At 40.7% G+C, this 21,785-nt stretch overlaps 1 protein-coding gene across 2 annotated transcripts; it reads left to right on the top strand.

The window, feature by feature from the left end:
* The first annotated feature begins 237 nt into the window (after positions 1–237).
* pax1a (paired box 1a) lies at positions 238–4,655 on the top strand. Of its 2 annotated transcripts, XM_086274394.1 has the most exons (5): positions 238–524; positions 1,151–1,780; positions 2,782–2,915; positions 3,387–3,600; positions 4,050–4,655. In XM_086274394.1, exons 1-5 carry the CDS (start codon positions 521–523, stop codon positions 4,151–4,153), a joined length of 1,086 nt encoding a protein of 361 aa, XP_086130520.1. In that variant the 5' UTR covers positions 238–520; the 3' UTR covers positions 4,154–4,655. The 2 variants fall into 2 exon arrangements, with proteins under 2 accessions (XP_086130520.1, XP_086130519.1); XM_086274393.1 differs by having other exon boundaries at positions 3,387–4,156.
* Positions 4,656–21,785: the final 17,130 nt, after the last annotated feature.

Here is a 21,785-nt window from a genome sequence, read left to right as displayed (position 1 = left end):
CTTGGAACGAGTTCAGCAAGGTTACACCTCTACTGTCATCCCGCTTATTACATCTCCCATATTACAAGTCCTTACCAGAAACGGTGGATGAAACGCTTCCCTGTCTCCACTTCCCTCTATGCAAAACTGTCAGGAGGCTGCGCAGCTTTAAACCGGATGGGGTTTGTATTGGCTGAGAGCATTTCCAGCACAGGACGACCAATGAAACCAAAGCAGAGACTCGGCGTATAACAGCGAGGGTTGAAGGACGCTCCAAATTAATTCCAGCAGGCTCCGGACTTCCCGGGATAACTCTAAATTGCATATATCGGATGAAGATCACTTTGGCGCTATTGTACCTTGCAGGCACTTGCTTCCAAAAAGAAGCGGGCACGCTGCTTTCGGAGGATTTTAAAAAGGTCTACGTTTTCTCTTCTGGGGCTCATTCCTCCCGTTCCCTTTTCTTCTCTGATCTCGCTCGGCGCATTCAGCCATTTGAAAGGACACCTATATTTCCAAGCATCTTAAAACATATAGGCAAATGGGTAAGCCTTTACCGTCTGCATGCTTCAGTGACATGTAGCTTATGGAAGCGTATCCAAACTCAGCACGCCTGCGTAAAAAGAGAATTAAGGAACTTTTCCCCTTCTCCAAGTTCAGATAATGTGCAAATAAAAAAAAAAAACCTTTTGGAGAACAAGTTTATTCTTTGGGGGATTTTTTCCAGCACTGCTGAGCAGGAATGACAGCCTGTTTAAAGCTTTAAATCGTAAACTTAACCACAGAACCAATTATCCAGTGAGACGCGTTTCTTTGAAGCGCTCTTGTTTGTATTCTTCGAGCTCGCCATTTTTTTATGTTTTTGTTGTGTTGGAGGCTAATCCCAGCCAAACACTTTATATACTTTGTATAGTTGCAAAGTAAAGGTTAACCAGCTATCAGCTTTATGAACTCGGTTTATGGCGTGGATTGCAACTGAACTGCATCAAACGGTCTCAGCTGAGCATTTTAAAATGCTTTTGCCTCTCACTATTTTTTTTTCCCGCTTAATTGAATATGTGTCAGAATAAATGCAATGAAAAAACACGCTGTAATATTTTCTTTGATCACATTAGTGGACTCAACTCAAAGAGTAACAACACGTAACTCGTATCTTTCTCTTTTCCTGCAGAGCAAACCTATGGAGAGGTGAACCAACTGGGCGGTGTGTTCGTCAACGGCCGACCTCTACCTAACGCCATACGGTTAAGAATTGTAGAGCTGGCTCAGCTCGGGATTAGACCCTGTGATATAAGCAGGCAACTCCGAGTCTCCCACGGCTGCGTGAGCAAGATTTTAGCGAGGTACAACGAGACTGGCTCCATACTACCCGGTGCCATCGGTGGAAGCAAACCCCGAGTCACGACGCCGAACGTGGTGAAAAACATCAGGGACTACAAACAAAATGACCCCGGGATCTTTGCTTGGGAGATCCGGGACAGGCTTTTGGCTGATGGTGTTTGTGACAAGTACAATGTCCCGTCGGTTAGCTCGATCAGCAGGATTTTACGCAACAAGATTGGAAATCTCTCCCAGCCTAACCAGTATGAAAGCACCAAGCAAGCCTCCGCGCAGGCAGGCCTCCCCTACAACCACATATACCCTTATTCCTACCCCAACACTATGTCACCCACTAGCACTAAAATGGGCAGCCCTCCTGGAGTACCAGTGACGGCTGGACATGTGAGCATTTCCAGGGCCTGGCCTTCTGCGCACACCGTCAGTAACATCCTCGGAATACGAGCCTTCATGGATCCTACAGGTGAGGAAAACGACACTTTATAATCCTTAAAATCACAGGCTTCAAAATGCACGACACTTTATCTCTCACAAATAAGAGCTTAATAAACTTGAACAGCTGGTTATTGTGCAATTCCACACGACTAGTTTCCATACCTCTGCGTACAAGCAGCTATGGCAACAGACGGGACAATGTGCCCATTAAAATGTGCACAGGCCTCCATTTCACCATTCAGCCAGAACGTAGTAAGGCCACGCTCAATGGGCCTTTTCATGGGATGATACATTTACAAACACCTTGCCCACCTGCTACATCCAACCTAATAATTCAAGCACTCCTTATATTTTTTTCCCTCTGCCTTGCTGGTGTTTTACTCATTTTACTCATTTACTCATCTACTGTTGGGTCTCACAGCTACGGTTGTGTTCCAACTGAATTTATTCAAAACATATGTAGAACTAAAATATATATATATATATATATATATATATATAATATTTATTTAAAGATATACTTTCTCGATCAAATTCCTCAAAACCTTATGCAATTATATTTTCTCTGTCTTTCATACGCATAAAAAATAACATGTAGGACTTTATTATGTAATAAAACCTAAAAAAAAATCATTAAAACGGAGAGAAATGTTTATAATGAGCTGCTGTTGCCTTCTAACCGAACAGCTTTTTTCTGTTTATTTTTTAAGACAGTTGTATTTATTTATTTATTACTCATTATTAAGCTGCGCGCTGGAGTAATTATAATTATTATAGTATTAAATATTATATTTATCCTGTCTTGAAAACTATTTTTCAGTATTGAAAATTAAATCTGTTTGATACTCAAGAAAAGTTAGTGAGGAAATTGTTTACCTGTCTTCTACTTTTATAATTATGACGTTAAATAAAACTGCCCTGTCATTTTCCTTTCTTTACCTTTCCTTTGTTTTTTCTTTTGATTTTCTGAAACCTGAGAATTTTTAATTTTTACACACTTTTAACGTAAAGTTACTGTCTCTAAATCAGCAATTGCTGGGACAGAGGGATACCCACCAAAAATGGAGGAGTGGGGTAGTGTCAACAGAGCAGCTTTCCCAGCCGCGCACACAGTCAACGGGATTGACAAGTCAGCCATTGACGCCGACATAAAATATGCTCAGGTAAAAATCTGTGGGTACACTGCACGGCCCGTGACCTTTCTACACTCAAACTGCACACGTATGCACACCTTGCATTGCTTTAATTTATTTTCTGTAAAAGAAACAGTCCAAAGTGCTTAATGCCAGATGCTCGTGCTACAAAGGCCTGTGGCAAAACTGTAAAAAGGGCTCATCCACAGAGTTCTTTTTGCGTTCAGGCGGGATTTTATTGGGTAAACGAGTCTTTTGAGTTTTGAAGTGGATGGTCGATGGAGGAAATCTAGTAGCGCGTATATATTCTAGTTTAGCGTATTCATGGTAAATTAAATTATAGTGAAACACATGTATTCGAAACCACTCAAACACCAAGCACCGTTTCTCAGAACCACTGCCGAAGGCCACATGCCGCTGTCACACAGCCTGCAATTAGAAGTTCTGTCAATTTTGTGTGTTTGTGCTTATTTTCCGCATGTCTTATCTGCCTGTCCACAGCCTTCCTCGACATTGTCTAGTTATGTACCGGCGTGTGCTTACTCCCCAACCAATCAGTACGGGGTGTACAGTGGGCCAGCAGGCGGATACGTGGCCCCGGGCCACCACCACTGGCAGACGCAGAGCCCGGCTCTGTCCCACCCAAGCAGCGGGATGAGCATGCACGCAGGAGAAATCCACTCCCCGATGACCTTTAAACACCAGGCCCGAGAAGGTACAGGACAGGCAGGCATATTATTATTATCATTATTATTATTACTTGTAATTTTTTTATTAAATGTTGTTGTTGTGTTTTTGTTTTATTTTTTACTTTTTGAAATGTATTCAGCTGGTGGCCGCACAAGGCCATGCGGTTCTCTCCCTGCCTTTCTCTTGTCACGCACCCACACTTTGCAATAAGCAATGACCGTAACGGATGTAAACACCCAATCCCAGAGAAAGTCTAACTGTATGACAATGATCAAATATTGACCTTTCAGACTTGGACAACTTCATGCCAGCCAACTTACTTTTTAAGGAAATACGTCTGAAAATGTTCCTAGTTTGAGGAAAGCAAGTGGATTTTAAACTTAAGTAAAACAGTTCTCTTTAGACCCATTCTACAGAAGCAAATAATCACCTGATGGGAATTTGCACACTGTATATTTCTTCTGTTTTTTGCAGGAGACAGGAAACCGCCCAGTCCCCTGAGCAAGCCGCAGCAGCAGCAGCAACATGAAGACTTGAACAGTGTGCACGGACTCAGTCTCCCTACCTCATCATCATAACCGGGGATTATAACACCTTAGTCACCACAACCATTTAAATGAACTCATTTCAACAACTGCGACAGTAAGTCTGAACACTAACGGCTTGTTTGCATCTAAACACGGGCCAGATCACGTGCATTATGAGTGCCGGTCTCTGCGGCCATATGAATGTAAGCTTGCATGGATGTATCGGTGTTTCCCCGCACTGGCTGATAGTTTTCTTTGTTTTTCATTTGAAACCCTTCATGTTGCTGGACAGTATATTCTCCAATTGAGATTGCAGGATTTAAAAAAAAATCAAAAAACATTGTGTAAGTCTCCTCCGCCTTGGATGTTTTCTTCCTAAAACCAGAGCTGGTCTGTAATCCGCCATTTTTATCATTATCTTATCTTTAATTTGTGGCCATGACTCTACAGTGACTCAACGATGTGAACAAATTATATAAATTGTCTAAATGTAAAATATTTGCCAAAGCTTTAATTATATATTTTTATAATTTCATTGTAAATATTCAAAAATAAAGCCTTTTTCTTAAATGCCACATGTTGTTGCTGCTGATATCATTTCACTTTTGATCAATGAGAGGACACCAGCTGGTTCAGTCCTAATTTATGGGACTAGGTGATGAGTTTATGATTTGGAAATCAGATGAAAAAGCTGAAGTAAAGTTTTCTTTTAATTTCAGCCCGTGACAGTGCCATGGTCGGCTCACCCCAGTTCGTGCCAGTTTTTCTTAATCATTATGCTTTTGATTACCAGAAATTTAACCTACCATTAGGACCCTGAAATCTAACTTTGGCTATATTGGTGATGGCACAGGCCTTTAAGATATTGCCAGATATTACTGTTGTCCGTTTTCCAGGCGGTGGTGAAATAAAGAGCTGTGAAAGCGTCGTTTGGCCTTTTTTGAGGCTTTTAATGACCTGTAACCTGTTTGAATCGATGACAAAGAGATTAAGTTTGAGCCTGCCTTTTATGAGAAAATGTTTTGATTGGATTTATACTCTTTATATTGGTAGAATGATTAGTACTACTACTTACCGGGAAAGGTAATTACTGTGTTTACACAGGCATAACCTGCCTACACTTCCAAAGAGCTCCCCACTGGCTGGGCGCCTCGGCTGATGCTATCGGGCCTGTAATTGATACCGTGATAAAAATCTGAGGGCTGATCATACACGTTAATGAACGGTGTGTGCAGGAGAGCAGCTGACAGTCCAATCCACCCACATGCCGCCTGTGGGATCTGTTGTCCCGCATAGAAATTACGAGAATTTTCCCATACAGGCCTATAGGCTCTGCCCGCTCTCTCTGTGTAAACTGTTTATTCCTGTGACCTGTTTGGCTGTACTGTACCAGCCGTAACGAAAAGACTTCTCACAGCTTAATAGACGTCACTGTGCGCCACTGAAGGTTTTTGTGACCACGTTTGTCATGTATGATTTCACTTATATGTTTGGCCTCTATGTGTGGGGGTCAATCGACCCTATTTATGGTGCGTTTTAACAAATCCAGCCCACTGGTATGTGAGGCAGGGTCTTACATGTTATCATGGTACTTATCGTTGTGTATGAATCCACTAGTTTGTCTCAATGCAAAACGTCTAACTGTACTTTGGGTCAGAAATAAATATTTTCGTTAATATTTTCGCACTTTTGCATATTTCACCAGTAAAAGTGGATTAACACTGTCCATCCATCCATTCGCTTCCGCTTATCCTTTTCAGGGTCGCGGGGGGCGCTGGAGCCTATCCCAGCTGTCATAGGGCGAAAGGCGGGGTACACCCTGGACAGGTCGCCAGTCTGTCGCAGGGCTAACACATAGGGACAGACAACCATTCACACTCGCATAACACTGTTTTTATTTATTTGCTTACTTGTTTGTTTTTACTTTCATTTAATTACAAATGTTAAAAAAATCCCCCCCGATTATTTTCTGGGCAACCAATATTTTAAAAATTAAAATTATTTTAAATGTTAAATTTATACATACTTGCAATATAAAATAAATCAGCAAATAAATACATTTCGTTAAAAAAACAAAACAACAAAAACGACGAATACAATTTGAATTTTCTTTGTTGTTCCCGTGTAAAACCTGCATCACTTCCAGTGGAACTGATGCAGGACGTGTGGTCAGGGGGAATGTGAGCACTGCTGTTGTTTCGGTGACAGACCCAGTTTAGTTTGGCTGAGTAACAATGAGCATTTCTGTGGTTTTAACAGCACATCCAGCTAGAAAGAGTTGTCATATAGTCTAAATGTGTTTCTTCCCCCTTTTTGACGTCAGCATGCCTTAAAAATTAATAGCTGTGGCTTTATAGTTCCCAGTGCTCCAAGCTGTTAACTTTTCAGGTCGGTCAGGAATGACTTGACAGTGTTTTGACTGAGCTGAGGTGACAGTCACCTTTTGGGATTATTGATTGTATCCGTTTATTCTAAAGTGATAAAACTGAGCAAAATCAGACACATTAACTCAAAGTGTGTTGACTGGAGGGAGGATCAGTTCAATACTTATCATGAATTTCAGTAAGTTTAGCTTTTTGTTATTCATATCGAGTTATGATTCTTTTATTCTGATGTTGTTGTTGTAAAGTTCGAGGGCATACATGCATAACTGGAATGCAGCTCGATTGCCATAGTGGTGTTGCTGAATTTTGCTGGGTACAGCGTATGCAGCTTGATCATGTTGTGGGCTTTCAAAACGGTTTCTGAATCACAACAATCTCAAAATCAAGCGTAGACACAGCAGTTGTCCCTGCCACTGTCTGCCGGCCGTTACAAAAGCAGTTAAATATTAAATGTCTGGCAATGATCGACTGTAAAAGGCCAGGATTTCTTAATACAAAGCACTTTAATGTCTTTTACTGGCTGGTTTTGGTATACATGCTGGAATCTGGGTGTCATAAGCTCTATTTTGCAGCTGTTAATTCTTTTCCCCTTTTGCAGCAAAATCCCAAGTGACTCAGTATATCCAAACATTAAGATGGCCTTTGAGTACACACGCTCCCTGACTGGAGTCGTTCATGTTTTCCCGGATACCACTTGGGGTTCGCAAAATACTCCTTCATGGTGGTGGGGTTACTTCCTACGGGACCTATGGTCATCAATCAGGGCAGCAAGTGATACCCCCCACTGCGTCTTCAGCAGACCCTCTGTGCTCAAAGAGCAGCAGGTGGGCTAGTTTCAGATGTTGTTTTTTATTGAAAAGAAACAACAGTCAAAAAGAATTTGTATTTTTTAAAGATCTACAATCTGATCTCTCTGCAGATGACTGTAATTGCCTCGGGTCAGATGAATCCAGTAGCTGCATACAGAAATTCCTACTTGCATTAGTTTTACTTGAACTGTAATGTAAAATGATACACATGAGCATTTATCGGTTTGGATTCCTCGCTTTAAATTGATAAATGCATTTGCCACGTAATGCAATACACTTTAAACGCAAGTAATACCACAAAAGTATGCAGATGCCCAGGCTTTAATACTTCTGGGCACCGAGCTTGTTGGTCTTAAGGGTCTTACCTCTAAAACTTAGACTTGAAAGGATTCTCAAATACCAAAAACTCAAACAGATACTTGGAGAGATGGATAGGAACTTGGCCTCCTTGAGCCTAATGGATATGATATTAAGTACTATTAATAATCCAAGCAGAAATGAAACGGTGACAGAGGTTCCTTAAAAAGCTAGAACAGGCGCTCCTGTCTTCAACTGTAACAATCCATCAGTGTCTGCCATGTGTACAAGAGAGAGTGAGAGTTCTTCACAGACCAAAGTTCAGTTTATGAATTTGACACTTTGCTTGGTTTGAGGCATTTTACATTGTGTCCTCTTTTCGCTTTAAGGGGGAAAACTACCCTAGGCTCGCCAGGAGTCACTCACTCACTCATCCGCTGCCTTTGCACAAGTCAAAGCCAACAAGAGAGCATCTCAGGACAGGCGACATGGCAGGTCTTGGAAAAAGCAAAGAAAGATACACGAGAAACCTTTTAGAAAGAGAGTGGCAAGTTGGCAAAGTTTCAGTTTTAGAAAGGAGGTCAGTGTCAGCACTTCTAGTCATGTCTGAAATTTCAAATGAATTGCCTTGCCGTGGAAACATGGTGCATGCAAGCATGTACAATGCTGGAACATGTGCGTATCCTCATCCTTGACGAGCAGAACATTATTTTTTGACAGGCGTGTGAGAAACGCTCATGAATTAAAACTGTCATGGTCGCCAGCGTGATGTTAATATTTTCTTGAAAGAATTAGACTAAATTAGATCAGACAGTGCAAGTTATACATGCAAAAAGATGCACATCCTTCATAACACATTCAAAAGTTATCAATATTCTAAATATTATTATTAGATTAATTTAGAATTAAACCATTTTTCACCAAGAATGTAAAGATCAAAGCAATGGGTCTGTGAAAATTCTTGTATCATTCTTGTAATGCAGTCACTACTGGCTTTTTCCCCCCACTGACTGTCCACAGGATTTCCAAGCAGGCAGAGTTACAGCTCTGTAGTCTAGGGGATGATAAATGTCTCCCTCCCATGTTCTTACTTGCTCTGCCAGCTCACCACATCAACCAGACGCTCTAAAAGTAAAAGGGACAGAGACATGATGATGACATTTGGCTTTCTAAATGAAAACGTATCATTTCACTTTTTCTCTCAGGAGACTCCGCTGCTGTTTTTTGCTGCCTTTGAGGATACAGCAATACAGCAATAAAGAGAATAACCACAGGATCACATCAAATTGCAGAGGCCAGATTTGATTATTATACACAGATGACTAAAAGACCATGAAATTATGTTTGCAAACACAATTAAAATGCACTCTTTGAAAACAATGCCATGAAAGCCGACCTATTTTTTTAAACTAGAAGAATGCTTGTAATTTGTCATAATTTGTGCATATTGTCTGTAAATATCAATGCCTATAGCAAAATCCACTCCTTTAGTGGAAAGTCATAACACAGACCTTCAAGGAAATTTGTCAGCAGTTTCGCATGTCTATTTTACTCTAGATCTTGGCAAAGAGAAAGACAGTCATGAGAAGAAGAGAATCCTCTCTAATTTGTGGAAACTATAGAATTAATGTTCTACCAGAACGCCCATCTGTGACTTATTTAAAGTGTGCTGAAACATATACCACGCCACACACATGCAAAATGCTACCACCAAATAAAATACTTAATTTTTGGCTCAAATTCTTATTAGGTGATAATAAGATGATGACTCTTCTCCCGAAAAATGCAAGTGGTAAACCACGGTACTGTCTGCTGGTTTGAGGAGGAAAGTCCTGCATGAAACTCAGATGGATCCTTAAAACGGGTGAATGGGCGTTATTGTGTTTGGAGAGAAGATTCAAAAGCAGCGTTATTACTGTCTTTGTATGTGATTCAAAGGAATTCTTACAGAATATGGCTTTTTCCTGTCTTTTTAAATAATAAGAGCTTTGCTACCATCAATCATTTTTAAAAAGAAGAAGAAGAAAAAGCTTAAATCTATCAGTGTGTGACTTTCTGACCCTCTCCATGGCTCTCGTCCCCAAGTTCATTCATTACAGCCGAATACAGAACTCTCAGATGAATTCAGACTGTCTTGTGCTGTGTGTTTAAGCAAATGCTATTCCACAAAGGACTGGGGACTATTTTCAGCTGCAAATGAATACATGCTTTTTGCCCTGGTGGTTATGTCAGTAGTATATGAGGAATCAAAATAAACTACAGAGGGCACGTTCCTAGTTAAAGAAATGTGCAAACCAGTCCGACATGGACTTTTTTTACATGTAGCATTAGAATCAAAAGGCCATTTTCATTTTTTGTCACTAGGGTTTTAAGATATCAGATTTTCATTTGTCACAGTCATAAAACGATATTATTTATGTCATCGAATCGGCATTATTTAGATGATGTAAGTATTTTATGTTTACATATGATTATCGAGACACCAGATGATAACACAAGGAAAAAGACAGAAAGCACCAGGCTTATCCCTCAGAATAAAAACCTCTCCAATCACATTAGGGCATCAGTGTAGTCTAGGTACGTAAAGTTCCTTTTTTAAAGTTCTTTTATTTTTACACATGTACATGTTCCCCATGAAGATCAGGATTCTGGTTACAGTTCACTTCTTCACTTTAGAGGTCAAAAAGTCAAATCATAGCTTGTTTGCAGACATTTGACTTCACGTAGACGTAAAAGCACACCAACTATTTTATTTAAAGGCAATAAAAGATAACGGACTGTGTAATTAGTCTATCAGATTAGGTGTAAATAAGCTAATAAAATATTTTTACTATTAGTGAAAGAAGACACTCGTACTTTATGAAATTTGTTCTTTGATATCACTCTGGGATTGTTTTTTTTGTCACCCACCTGCCTTTTCTTCCTGTATGTCTGTCCTACAGCACATGCTGATCACCCCATTATTCATGAGATAATAGGAAGTTGTAAGCGCAGCTCTGAATCATGCAGAACCTGTTCTGCTGAATGCTGCACATGTGCCGTAGGACCAGGAACGAATGCTGTCATCACATCGTGAGTTCACGAGATAATGCAACCAAAGGTGAAAGGTAAACAGCAACGAATGTCATTAATCAAACTTTTGACCTTGCCTAGCAACTGCCACTTCCAGAAGCGTTTGCAGCGAAGGCGCCAGTAAGAACTGCCAACCCCTATCAGAACTTGTTGGCCAATAACCAAGACAGGCACATGTCTATATCAATGCAAATTTACACTGACCTATTGACTTTAGAAACATCCGGGAAGGACTAAAACATATACATAACTGTCTGACCTTTCCCATATTGACAGTATCGTCAGGTTTAAACAACCAGTATTTCGGTTTGTGTGTTTGCGAGCAGCGAGGCTCAGGAAACTCTGTGTCACGCAGTCAACTGCCGCTCTGAACCGGCGCACAATAAGTGAGAGAGCGAAAGACAGAGGGCCCTTTGAAGAACACGGAGTGCAACCAGTTGTGGAGAACCATGCGTGTTGCTGTTATTGGTGCTTCTCATTCAGATATGCCTTTCCCATCTCAGCACTCACATGCAGCAATGACCCAAAGGGTGGCTGTTAATTTGGCATGGCGAAAACATGGGTTTAAACTGAAAGAGGGGTCTGATGTAGCCACTCCACCAGTAAGAGCGAGTAGCTCCACGAGCCAGACCAAAAGACACAAAACTAATATGGAAATAACCCACATGACATGGTGTGCACTGAAAGAAAATAGACATTTAGAAAATATCTCTGTTTTGGCAATGAAATGTGGTGAAGTGATACTGAAGGATACTTAATAACCAAAACAGAGGAGTATAGGTAGCATTTATATTCTCATACTAGAGAGAATATACAATTGCAAAATGCAATTAAGGCAGAAAGCAGTGCAAGTTTAATGTCAAACTGTGTACATATAATTTTTCTACAGAAGAATATATTAAAAACACACACACACAGTAGACTCCACAGAGCACATGCTACAAACCTATGTGGGTGGCTACGGGCTGTCCTCTCATTCATCGCTCTCTATTGTAGACTGAGACAACCACAAGTCGCACTTCCAAGCCACAATAACAAGGTGGGCCTCTGTAGAAATGCTTAAACTGCATTCAATTGTCTGGTGAACCCTCTGTCTTTCAGCTCCCAAACTCTCTCTGTCATGGTGTGAAACCATAATGAGAAATACAATCGCTTTTTATTCCCTGGTTGAGAAGCGTTTTAGTAGCTTATTAAGGAAACCTTGTATGTTTTGGCAAACGGGGGTGAATGCAGCTATAGTACTTGTTTATGGTGAAACTGTGTTGACTGAATCTTATCCAAGCAATAAACATACAAGCAAAATTTAACATTGACTGCTACTTTGGAAATTGAATATAATGGATCCCTGTTAATGTAATAAGAGGTGGTCAAAGTAGAAACAGTAATTGTTTTTGCAATATGATTCTATAGAATCAGAAATTAGAGTTTTTACACATCACATAGTGTTAATTTACAGATGTTAGATATATTAAATATTGTATTTTAGGTTGCGCCACTTGTCAGTGTGGTTTTGTTTATCCCACATTTACATCTCATAATGCATAAAAGTACTTCCGTTATCAGCTTCTTCATGGGAAAAAGCGATGAAAACAGCTGTATGCAGCTAACCGACACAAAAGGTGAGTGTCAGCGTGTTAGAGGAAATGCTTCAGCTCTTCCTGCTCTCAACCACTCAAGAATGATGAAGGTGTCCCTGTGCATGCTAAGGCTATCTGTTACTGAGTTAACAAGTTCTCTTCTATTCTATAATTGAAATCCAAGGCTGTCTGTCTGTCACGTGGAAAAAAAAACAAATAAACACACATGTGAATTTGACGAGGTTATACTCAGGGGTCACTACGTGCCAAAGAATGCTGAGTCTTTGTCCATTAAAAACAGGACACCGTATGGATACGGCATCATGCCATCTTCAGTCCACCTGCAAATGCAAATAGGGGAATTCTTGGAGGAAGGCTTAGATTTCCCCCAAAGAAAAGTTTGTTTCTGCTAGACTGGCTGGCTGACCCAGTGAAAACACAGAGAAAAGTAAGGTGAAGGAGCCCTATGCTGCTCGGCTACTCTCACTGTGCAGCAGGTTGAATTAGTCCCACAGACGTTATCATTTCAATTTGAGTGAAACAGATTAAAAATCATTTTCGAAAAAATAGCATGTTGAGGTTTTCTTGCACAGAAAGCACCAAACCGCATTTTATATAAGTTACACTAGTTTTATCATAATTATTCTTCACATCCAAGCTACTTGACACTGAAGTTTTATGAAATTTAATTTTCAAATTTTTTATTACTTTATTATTTTTATTACTATTTTTTTACGTACATATAATGCAATACATGTAAAACAAAGATTAAAACCGCGTGTTGACTTACAATTCCCGCGATGCTTCTCAGAAAGCGTCATTCAGATGTCACACACACACACACGCACGCATGCATGCACAGACAGGCACACAAACACGTGCGCACTCCCACGCACATTATTTGAGAAAAGTCCAACTTTTTTCTTCTTTTTTTTACCTTGTGTAAGAAGAAATAGAAGAAATAACATGGTTGAAGATCTCAGAGCCAGCTTGGCAACATACTGGTAACATGATTGGATAAAAACAGCACATACCGGAGAGGCTGAGTTTAATTAGCTGAGTCGTTATCTATTGTTCACAATATCATAAAAAGAGGATTCCCAGAATTACTCACAAATCTTTGCAAGCAAGGTATGAAGACAGGAATATTTGTTCATTGAATTTAACCAATTTTAAGTAAAAGTAGGTCAAAGTATAAAAGTGAGTCGATATACTGCAGAGACACCTCTGAGCGACAGGTCGTCTTTCAAGGTCAATCATGGGGAAACCTTTAAAGTGTACTTAAACACTCAAACCCTATTGTCCCCCCTCCCGGGGGACCTCAGCTTGCACTTGCAGAGCAATGACACGACACGTATGCAGTGCCTGAGTCCAGCTCGTCTGAGCCTGGGCACCTCTTTGACCAGGCCAGGACACAATATGCTTAGCTGAGACCGGCATGGCACACAGTGATCACAGAAGTCAAACAAACAGAACTAGGGATCACCCAGGGAGTATACCCTTAAAATTCCCAAAGACAAGCTCTGGGTCTGGTCCTTTGTCCTGCCATGGGTTCCAGCTCAAGACCTTACTAAAATGAGGTCACTGCGCTCATCACTGAGCTGCAGTAGAAAGCAGTGGAATGCCAAATAAAGGCGACTTTGAAAATAAAAATAAATAAATAAAACAGCAGCCAAGACTATTAGTACTAGAAGTACTTTTGTGATTTTATGACTTTTATCCATAAAATCATAAAAGTACTTCTATCCAGGGCAGCACGGTGGCATGGTGGTTAGCACTGTTGCCGCACAGCAAGAAGGTCCTGAGTTCAATTCCACCATCAGGCCGGGGTCTTTCTGTGTGGAGTTTGCATGTTCTCCCCGTGTTTGCGTGGGTTCCCTCCGGGTACTCCGGCTTCCTCCCACCGTCCAAAGACATGCAGCTTGTGGGGATAGGCTAATTGGATAATCCAAATTGTCACTAGGTGTGAATGTGAGTGCGAATGGTTGTCTGTCCCTGTGTGTTGGCCCTGCGACAGACTGGCGACCTGTCCAGGGTGTACCCTGCCTCTCGCCCTATGACAGCTGGGATAGGCTCCCGCGACCCTGAAAAGGATAAGCGGAAGCGAATGGATGGATGGATGGATGGACTTTTATCCAGCTGAAATAATTTGACTAGAGGAAATTTTCTAAAACTGTAAGCAGTCGTCTGAGTCAAGGTCTTTGTATCATCCTTGAATTTTGCATGTGATACTATGCATTTATCACCAGTGTTTATGATAAGATATTCATGTCTAAGCTTCTTCCCACATCCATCCGTCCGTCTGGCTCTAACAGCAAAGCCGTCATCTTTGCTTTCATCGCATAAGGCTAACAGGTCAGGGGAATCTAGTTTCTCTGTTTGTTGTTGATGGGGTGGGATAAAGGAAGATTGATTCCTTCAGTGTCATCATTGCAGGTGTTTGCCTTTATGACCAGCGTCCTCTGCAAGCAGTTTCTCATTACGCTCTGGTGAGAAAAGAGGACCTTTAAGTTTCGTGCATTCCGACCATGCTCTGAAGACTGTGTAATTTTGGAGACTAAATTTAGGGGGAGAAGCAAATCAGTTTTTATTTGAAGCAGACCTGACTCAAACAGAGATTCACCGCACTGTGGTCAGACTTCAAACCAAGTCATTATTTGCCTTTTTTCATGTACAGACTGCTGCAAATCTCCAGTCCTTCTGAACACAGCAGAAAAAAAGAAACAGACTGTTGTTGATTTGACTTCCATCTTTGTGGGAGACTGGCTCCTTAATAATGTGCACATTGATGGCATAGCAGCTGATCAGTAATTTGTAAGCAAATATGTCATCACAGTTCCTTGATATTAGCTACCCAGTAACCAGTAAGTTTTTGCTTGGAATCTTGATCCCTGTGCGTTTCTCGTAGTAGTTTCACTTGCAAGCGATCGATGCGAAGCGCTCTCAAAGTGAAGCCTTTTGATCAAACTGAGAAGATGGGTTGGATTTCATCATTAGAGTTAATCCATCAACAATGCCAAAGTGTTGAATAAAGCCAGAGTAAATGAGTGTGTTTGCACTGCCATGGAGTAAATATTAGTTTGTCCAGATAATGCTACAGACTCCTGAGGGTTTCCACATTGCTTAAGTTACACCAGCCTCTGTTCTTTTCCAACAGAAGAATGGCTTCCCACTCTTTCTTCTTCTTGAAAGCAAAACATTGGTAGCAGTCTCAAGTGGCTGAAAGTTTTAGTTGATAATCCAGTCTGTCACTCAGACACACAGCAAGATTAATGGCAGGGGAACTCCTGTCTGGCAAACATCCCGCTCAATCAAAACAGATAACTTGCTTTGAGTAATAGTTCTGAAATGCAGAGTTAAAGCGCAAATTGCTGCTTTACTTTGCAGGAGGAATATCAGGGGAATACGTAGAGTAAATACAGGAAAAAATAGACTTCAAAAACAGGTTGTGTCACAGTAGTAACTCATTTGTACAGTGTTCAGGTTGAAAAAAATAAAGTCAAAAAACACAACATTTCTCTGGATAATATGTATATACTCTATATAAAACCCAAGCAAACAGACCTGGTAAATGAAAGTTTGAGGATTTGTCAGATTTCCCTTTTGCAGCTTCAAGTTGGGAGGCTCGTGGGGAAAAGGGAGCCCTCTGCTGCTGAATCTGCCTTCAAACTGCTTTTGCCTGAACCAGAGGCGTTTTGCAGTGTTATTAAAAAGAGCCAAAAGCTGCTGTAAAACAATGTTTTTACACATCGCATCATAAAACAGTAGTGAAAGTTTTAGAAAGAGACATATGCTTGACAGACCACTAATGATGGTCTATCAGCAGATGGCCCTGCTTCCTAACATAAGCATGCAATCAGTCACCCCTGAACATATATATATCTACATATATATAAAAAAGATGCTTTTGCTTGGGTTACCATTTGTACAAATCTTCCACATTTGCAAAACAGGCGCACTACTCAGTAATGGAAAATATATGGTCTAGATATGACATTCAAAGCGATAATAGCAGCTTTATGCAACACTGAGTCCAAAGGGAACTGAGCACAGCTTATTCCTAGCATGACTGCCTTGATCTTTTGTTGCATCTGCAAGGTATTTCATGTTTATTTGTTATGGGATACTAAGCAATTTTATGTGCTTGTGAGTATTCTTTATGAGTTCAAACTCATAAGCGCTTTCATTTCATGTTGCAACATCTAAGGAGCTAAATGGATACCTGCGAGACTCTTTGAAGTAGTCTTAATTGTGAAGGAGCACATAGAAAAACGTCGAGTTGGGCTAATCTTAGATGCTACCCAATGATCTCGCCTTGTTGAATGCCCCTGAAAACCCTGCTCTCACCTCAGACTCAGCGATAACCATCTTTAATGAATAGCTATGTGCTTCAAGGAGTGCTGGCTGATAGAGATCATTTCAGGAACGGTGGGGTTCAGGTCTCAATAACAATCAGGGAATTCCATCTTAACCATTTGGATGTCCTCCATAATGCCACACACTCAGAGATTGCTCTTGCAATAGACCTACACCAAAATAAAACTTGGCTGGGTATGAGAACGGGCTGGGCATTCTTGCCCAACTCAACAATTCCAAGTCTGAACACCCCAGACCCCCTCCCAGCTCCAGGATCTATCTGGCGATGTGAATGCTGACTCTTTGTTGGTGAGTTCTGATCTTAGGAGGAGATACTACACAGCTAAGCGCCTAATAAAAGGTAGGATGACAAGCCTGGCGAATGGAGGCACAAGCACAGCTCCCTGCGTCTGAAAGGCCCAAATTGAGCCATTTCCCCAATCTCCAGGGAGAGTTCTTATCGCCTGCAAGATCCAGAGCGAGATCCAGGGCAGACTGTGTATAATTTGCAAAATACTATGCTGATACTGCAAATGAGGTTTAATAGCTGTTGGAGCCTAGTTAAGCTTCATAATGTTCTGTAGGTTTCTTGGCTTTGATAGCTAGTAGTAGAGACATTTTCATGTAGAGAAAAAAAAATACGAGAGGAAAAAAAAGAGAGTGAAGGCATCAGTCAGTGGGCGTCTGCTGTCATAGCTGACTGATAGCCGTGGGATTACTCATCCTGTCAAAGCAACCAACAGCACAAGCACACCGCTCTGTGCTTTCGTCGTCCCCCAGGGTAGACGAGCACTGTAATTAGTCAACAATCACGCCGACAAGCTGTCAACCATAATACCGTGTTTTGTAACACCCACGACACTGTTTGCTAATTTCTGCCTCAGCCTACACTGAAAAAGGATGTAATGAATTGAGACTTATTATAGTAATCATGGCTGATGCTGTCAACACAGCAATTCATCTTAGCAGCAAATCTGCCTTAAGCTGCTATAATTTTACGAGCACATATTTGCGTTGATGTCGGAGCAAGTAACATTAAAAGATTAGATTGCGAGGATACTGTGTTTTTACTTACATTTGAAACGTTCTGATATGTTAGAAACTGGAGTGTGAGACTGAGATTAAAGGCAATTTTAACTCAAGCCATTTAGTCTTTTATTTATGTGTTTCTTGCACTGAGGTTTGGAGCATTTTGTAGCTTTTACTAGCTGTTTTTTTAAAGTGTATCCTTGGATATTGGCCACCAAGTTTCTTGAAGAATGGGAGGACACGGAATGAGCTACACGTTAATGTATATCCTTTCCCACTTTCACAGAAATCCTTGTAATAATTGTTGGGGAGACAAAAAGTCAGACATCCGCCAGGGTCACTAGGATTCCTCCTCTGGGGATCCTGGATATCTGTATCAAATTTCATGCCCATTTACCCAGTAGTTGTGGAGATATTTCAGCACTTGCTCTAAAATCAGGATTTCTAGCTGGGACTGAAGAAAAAGCAAAGACTGCGCTTTTAGCTAGCCAAGTGAAACATGAAGGTAATAGATTACTGTTCCCTCTCCATGTCAGCATTGCTCAGTGCTTTTCTTCTCATCTCACCAGATATCATAGCAATATTAGGTTTCTCGTGTATGATTATAAGAATGGCATAGCTGATTAAAGAGAAGATGAAGCAAGAGTTAAGACATGGCTGAGAGAAGAGCTTTACTGGGTGTGACAAGTGCTGACGTGCCTCAGAAGTAAGGAATCGTTTTCTCACCTTAACACCTAATTTCTGCAAGTGTGGGCGGATAAAATGATTTGCAATAAAGTAATGAATGTAAAAGAGACTTTATTAACTGGAGAAAGAAAAAAATCGATTCCTTCCAAGCTGATGGCTCTAAAATGGCGATACAAGATACAATCAGAGATTATTCATTCACGATAAAACACCTTTGGCTTCCAGGAGACCGGAGATAAACCTAAGCAAACACATTCCCATCCACTAGTGAAAATGGATATGTTGTTGACCTGTCCAGCCACACAAAAGCCATTCCCGTTTCTCAGGTAAGTAACCCTACTCCAGCCTGAAATCTCTTAACTAAATATTGTGAGTGTCTTTCTTTATATCCAGGAGTCCTCCTGTTTACCTTTAGATCCAAGGGATTAGAAGATCAACCTTACACGCATGGCGCTGCTCAGGTAGAGTCAGAAAAATCATAAGAGACTGAGAAAAACGTACTTTCTTTTATCATGAATAACGTTAAGATTGTTTTTAATATTTTATTGTGTATGTTAACCAGTCTCGAAGTTGTTTCAAAATATGTACCGCTTTGACAATTTCAGAAACTTCATTTAAATCCTCGCACAGCTGAATCGAGTCAGGGCCCAGAATCCAGTTAAAGGCTTCACTCCAATATTATCCATTCAGCAATTACTATGTTGTGGATTTAGTTCTGCAGTGACCCAACTGAGCTGGCTTCCACTTCAGTCCTGCACAGTGAGCCAGATGGGCGCGAAGATCCTCTGTGGCTAAAGCAGCGGAGCACGAGCCAATACTAGAATTAGAGTGAACTTGTACATGTCAGCACGTCTTCACACATTCATTTTCCACTGGCTGAGATGGATGAGACAAAGATGATTGCTGATGATTTTCTAAAATTCCTTCACACTTGCTGAGAAACATTTACATCACAGTCTCTTCAGTTGATTCGTGTAACTAGAGCTATCACACTTCGATTTCTAATCTTTTCAAGGTCCATCAACAATTCTATGCCGTGGTTCAAAACTGAATGCTGTGTTTCACATACCAATTAAAAACGGCAGCAGGTAAATGGCACTCATGCAAGAGCAAACGTGCATTTTATCGTAATTACCGTCAGCATCGTTCTTTTACTCGGCCAGTGAAAAACTGCCAAAATGTGCTTTCTCCTATCTTGAGAAATCACAATAGGCTGCGGTCCAACTGATCGTGCATGGTTTGTCCTACATGAGGGCACATTGAACGTGTGCAGTGGAGGGATCCTAATCTTGGAGACATCCACATGGGTGGTAAAGAGAGATGGAAATGGTATCCAAGTTTGCTTTGTATGCCTAAAGGCAAACAAAAGTAAAGTTACAAGTCGACGGAGGGGGTCTCACTCCCAACTTGTCACTGAATCTCAGGCAGGACCCACTGCATCACTGGGCACCCTTGGCATGATTTTTCAACATGGAGGGTAGGCCGATAGACTTCAGCAGAAATCTCTGATAAAGACGTCATGAGCCACAGACAAATGTTCTCTGCCGGTGTGGTCACCATCGCAGGACTTGTTGACATGATAAGGAAGAAAATGGAGAGGAAGCATGAAGTAGATAAGTTTGCATTCTAAGATGCAGTTAATGTTTTCAAAGGCTGTATCTTAACATTTTCTTTTATTCTTTCAATCTACCAAGCACTGTTGCTGCCCAAGTTGAACTCAACTAGACATTAATACTGTCTTTGTCAACTGTCTCCATGGAGAAGCACAACGTTTGTCTGTTATCATCCACTGCCCTGCAACCAGGCTGAAGTGTATGATTCTAACAGCTGGCTGCCACAGCTGATTGAGGAGGCTTTTTTGCACATCTCTTTACCCGATATCATCATCTCTAGTCAATCCAATGATTATTTTTAAGATACATATCCTGATAAATCATAATTGGACCAGTTCTACGTGTTGCAAATAAAAAAAAGTGAGCAATTTTGAAAGTCACTTGCAGAATACCTCATTACATGCAAGCTTATACATAATAAAGTCAGTGAAAGTGTTTTTAGGTAGATGGCACCAATCTGCTATGACACTGCAATATTGTCAGAATTACAGTATAATTGCAACTCGTCCTGAGTTTATCTTCAATTAACATCACTTAACAACTTATACAGCTTTGCTTACACCTTCAAACTCTTATAAAGAAAGTTTTCACTCTGTAGTGCTGGATGCAATGAACAGACTTAGTACTTATATTTGTTGGAACACACCGAGCGGTCAGTGTTGTGCTGTAAAAATTTTCCTTTACTCTTGTGGTGAGCCCCTTTTTCCAAGGACATTTAGCCTAATCCACTTCAGCTGCCTTCATTCAGAGTGGGTAAAAGAAGCTCCGGCTCTCACTCTGTTGGTGAAATTGCAAGACTGGTTTTCATAAAACATAAATATCTGTTAAGAGTCTGGGTATGATCTGCCTTTATGAAATGATGAGTAACATTTCCTTTTTGTCGCTTGCACTCCATGCTGCACTGTGAGAAGTTGTTGCCACAGATGTGACTCTCGTTATTGTGTGACCAAAGGAGAGCAGCGTTGGCTGTGCAGTCCTCCTGGGGAAAAACTCATCATCTCCACTTTTACAATAGCAGAATTTTCAGTGTCCTTCAAAATGCACGCACAGAATGCAATGTAATATCCCTCTCTTGATAAAAAATATTAAAGTTGTTTCTAACACACGTGTATGATGTGTTGCATTTTGAGACAGGGAACTCATTCCAGAGGAAATGTGGCAGCTTCAAAAATATAATTAGCCAATTATCATATTTTTAGCACAAACAATTTGAATGAATGACAAATATTTATCTACTGCACATATATGACAGGGACACAATCTGTGAGTTTTATTTTCAGCCGAACAAATTTATTTCTAATAATCTAAAAAACAGAAAAATCCAGTCTTATAATGCAACCGTTTTACTGTAATTTTTCATTTTGAAAGTGTATTTATACACACATTTATTGTTCAAGCGCTTTCTTTTCAATGTGGCATCTTAATCTTTATTCCTTTGTGCTTCTTTCTGTCAGTGTGCTTTCTCTTCTGAAATGGGAACTGCAGAGGGCTGGGTACAACGCTGCTGGGTATTCTACCAGATGGATACTCAGTATGAATCAAGGCTAAGTTTCAGCCAAGGCTTGAATGTGTGTGTTGGACTGCACATTGCATATCTGGAGACCACACAGGATCCATAAGCATGTCTAAATCTCTCTACTGCCCTCTATCTTTGTCCGAACATCTCCCTCAGGGATCAGGGTCATAAGTTCAATACCAGCGGGGAACCTGTGCTAGTACAAACACATGGCATTTAGCTGCTAATTGTCTTTCAACATCTTTTCAGCCTCTTCTAACACACATGTGATTGTTTTTCTACTTCTAGATATAAGAGATGAACAAAAAAATCTGTTGCATGCAAATGAAAAATTGTTGTGATA

Source organism: Aulonocara sp. 'chitande type north' Nkhata Bay, linkage group LG19 (genome assembly GCF_057382095.1).
Source record: "Aulonocara sp. 'chitande type north' Nkhata Bay isolate Kocher_YH1m ecotype deep benthic linkage group LG19, A_spYH_male_GT1.1, whole genome shotgun sequence".
Lineage (NCBI taxonomy): Eukaryota > Metazoa > Chordata > Actinopteri > Cichliformes > Cichlidae > Aulonocara > Aulonocara sp. 'chitande type north' Nkhata Bay.
The sequence above is the reverse complement of the archived record's forward strand: the minus strand, read 5'-3'. Positions and strand labels throughout refer to the sequence as shown.

Coding starts and splice junctions, on each gene's coding strand:
- pax1a (XM_086274393.1), top strand. Junction 1,781..2,781: donor AGCCTTCATGGATCCTACAG/GTGAGGAAAACG, acceptor TCTCTAAATCAG/CAATTGCTGGGACAGAGGGA. Junction 2,916..3,386: donor CCGACATAAAATATGCTCAG/GTAAAAATCTGT, acceptor GCCTGTCCACAG/CCTTCCTCGACATTGTCTAG.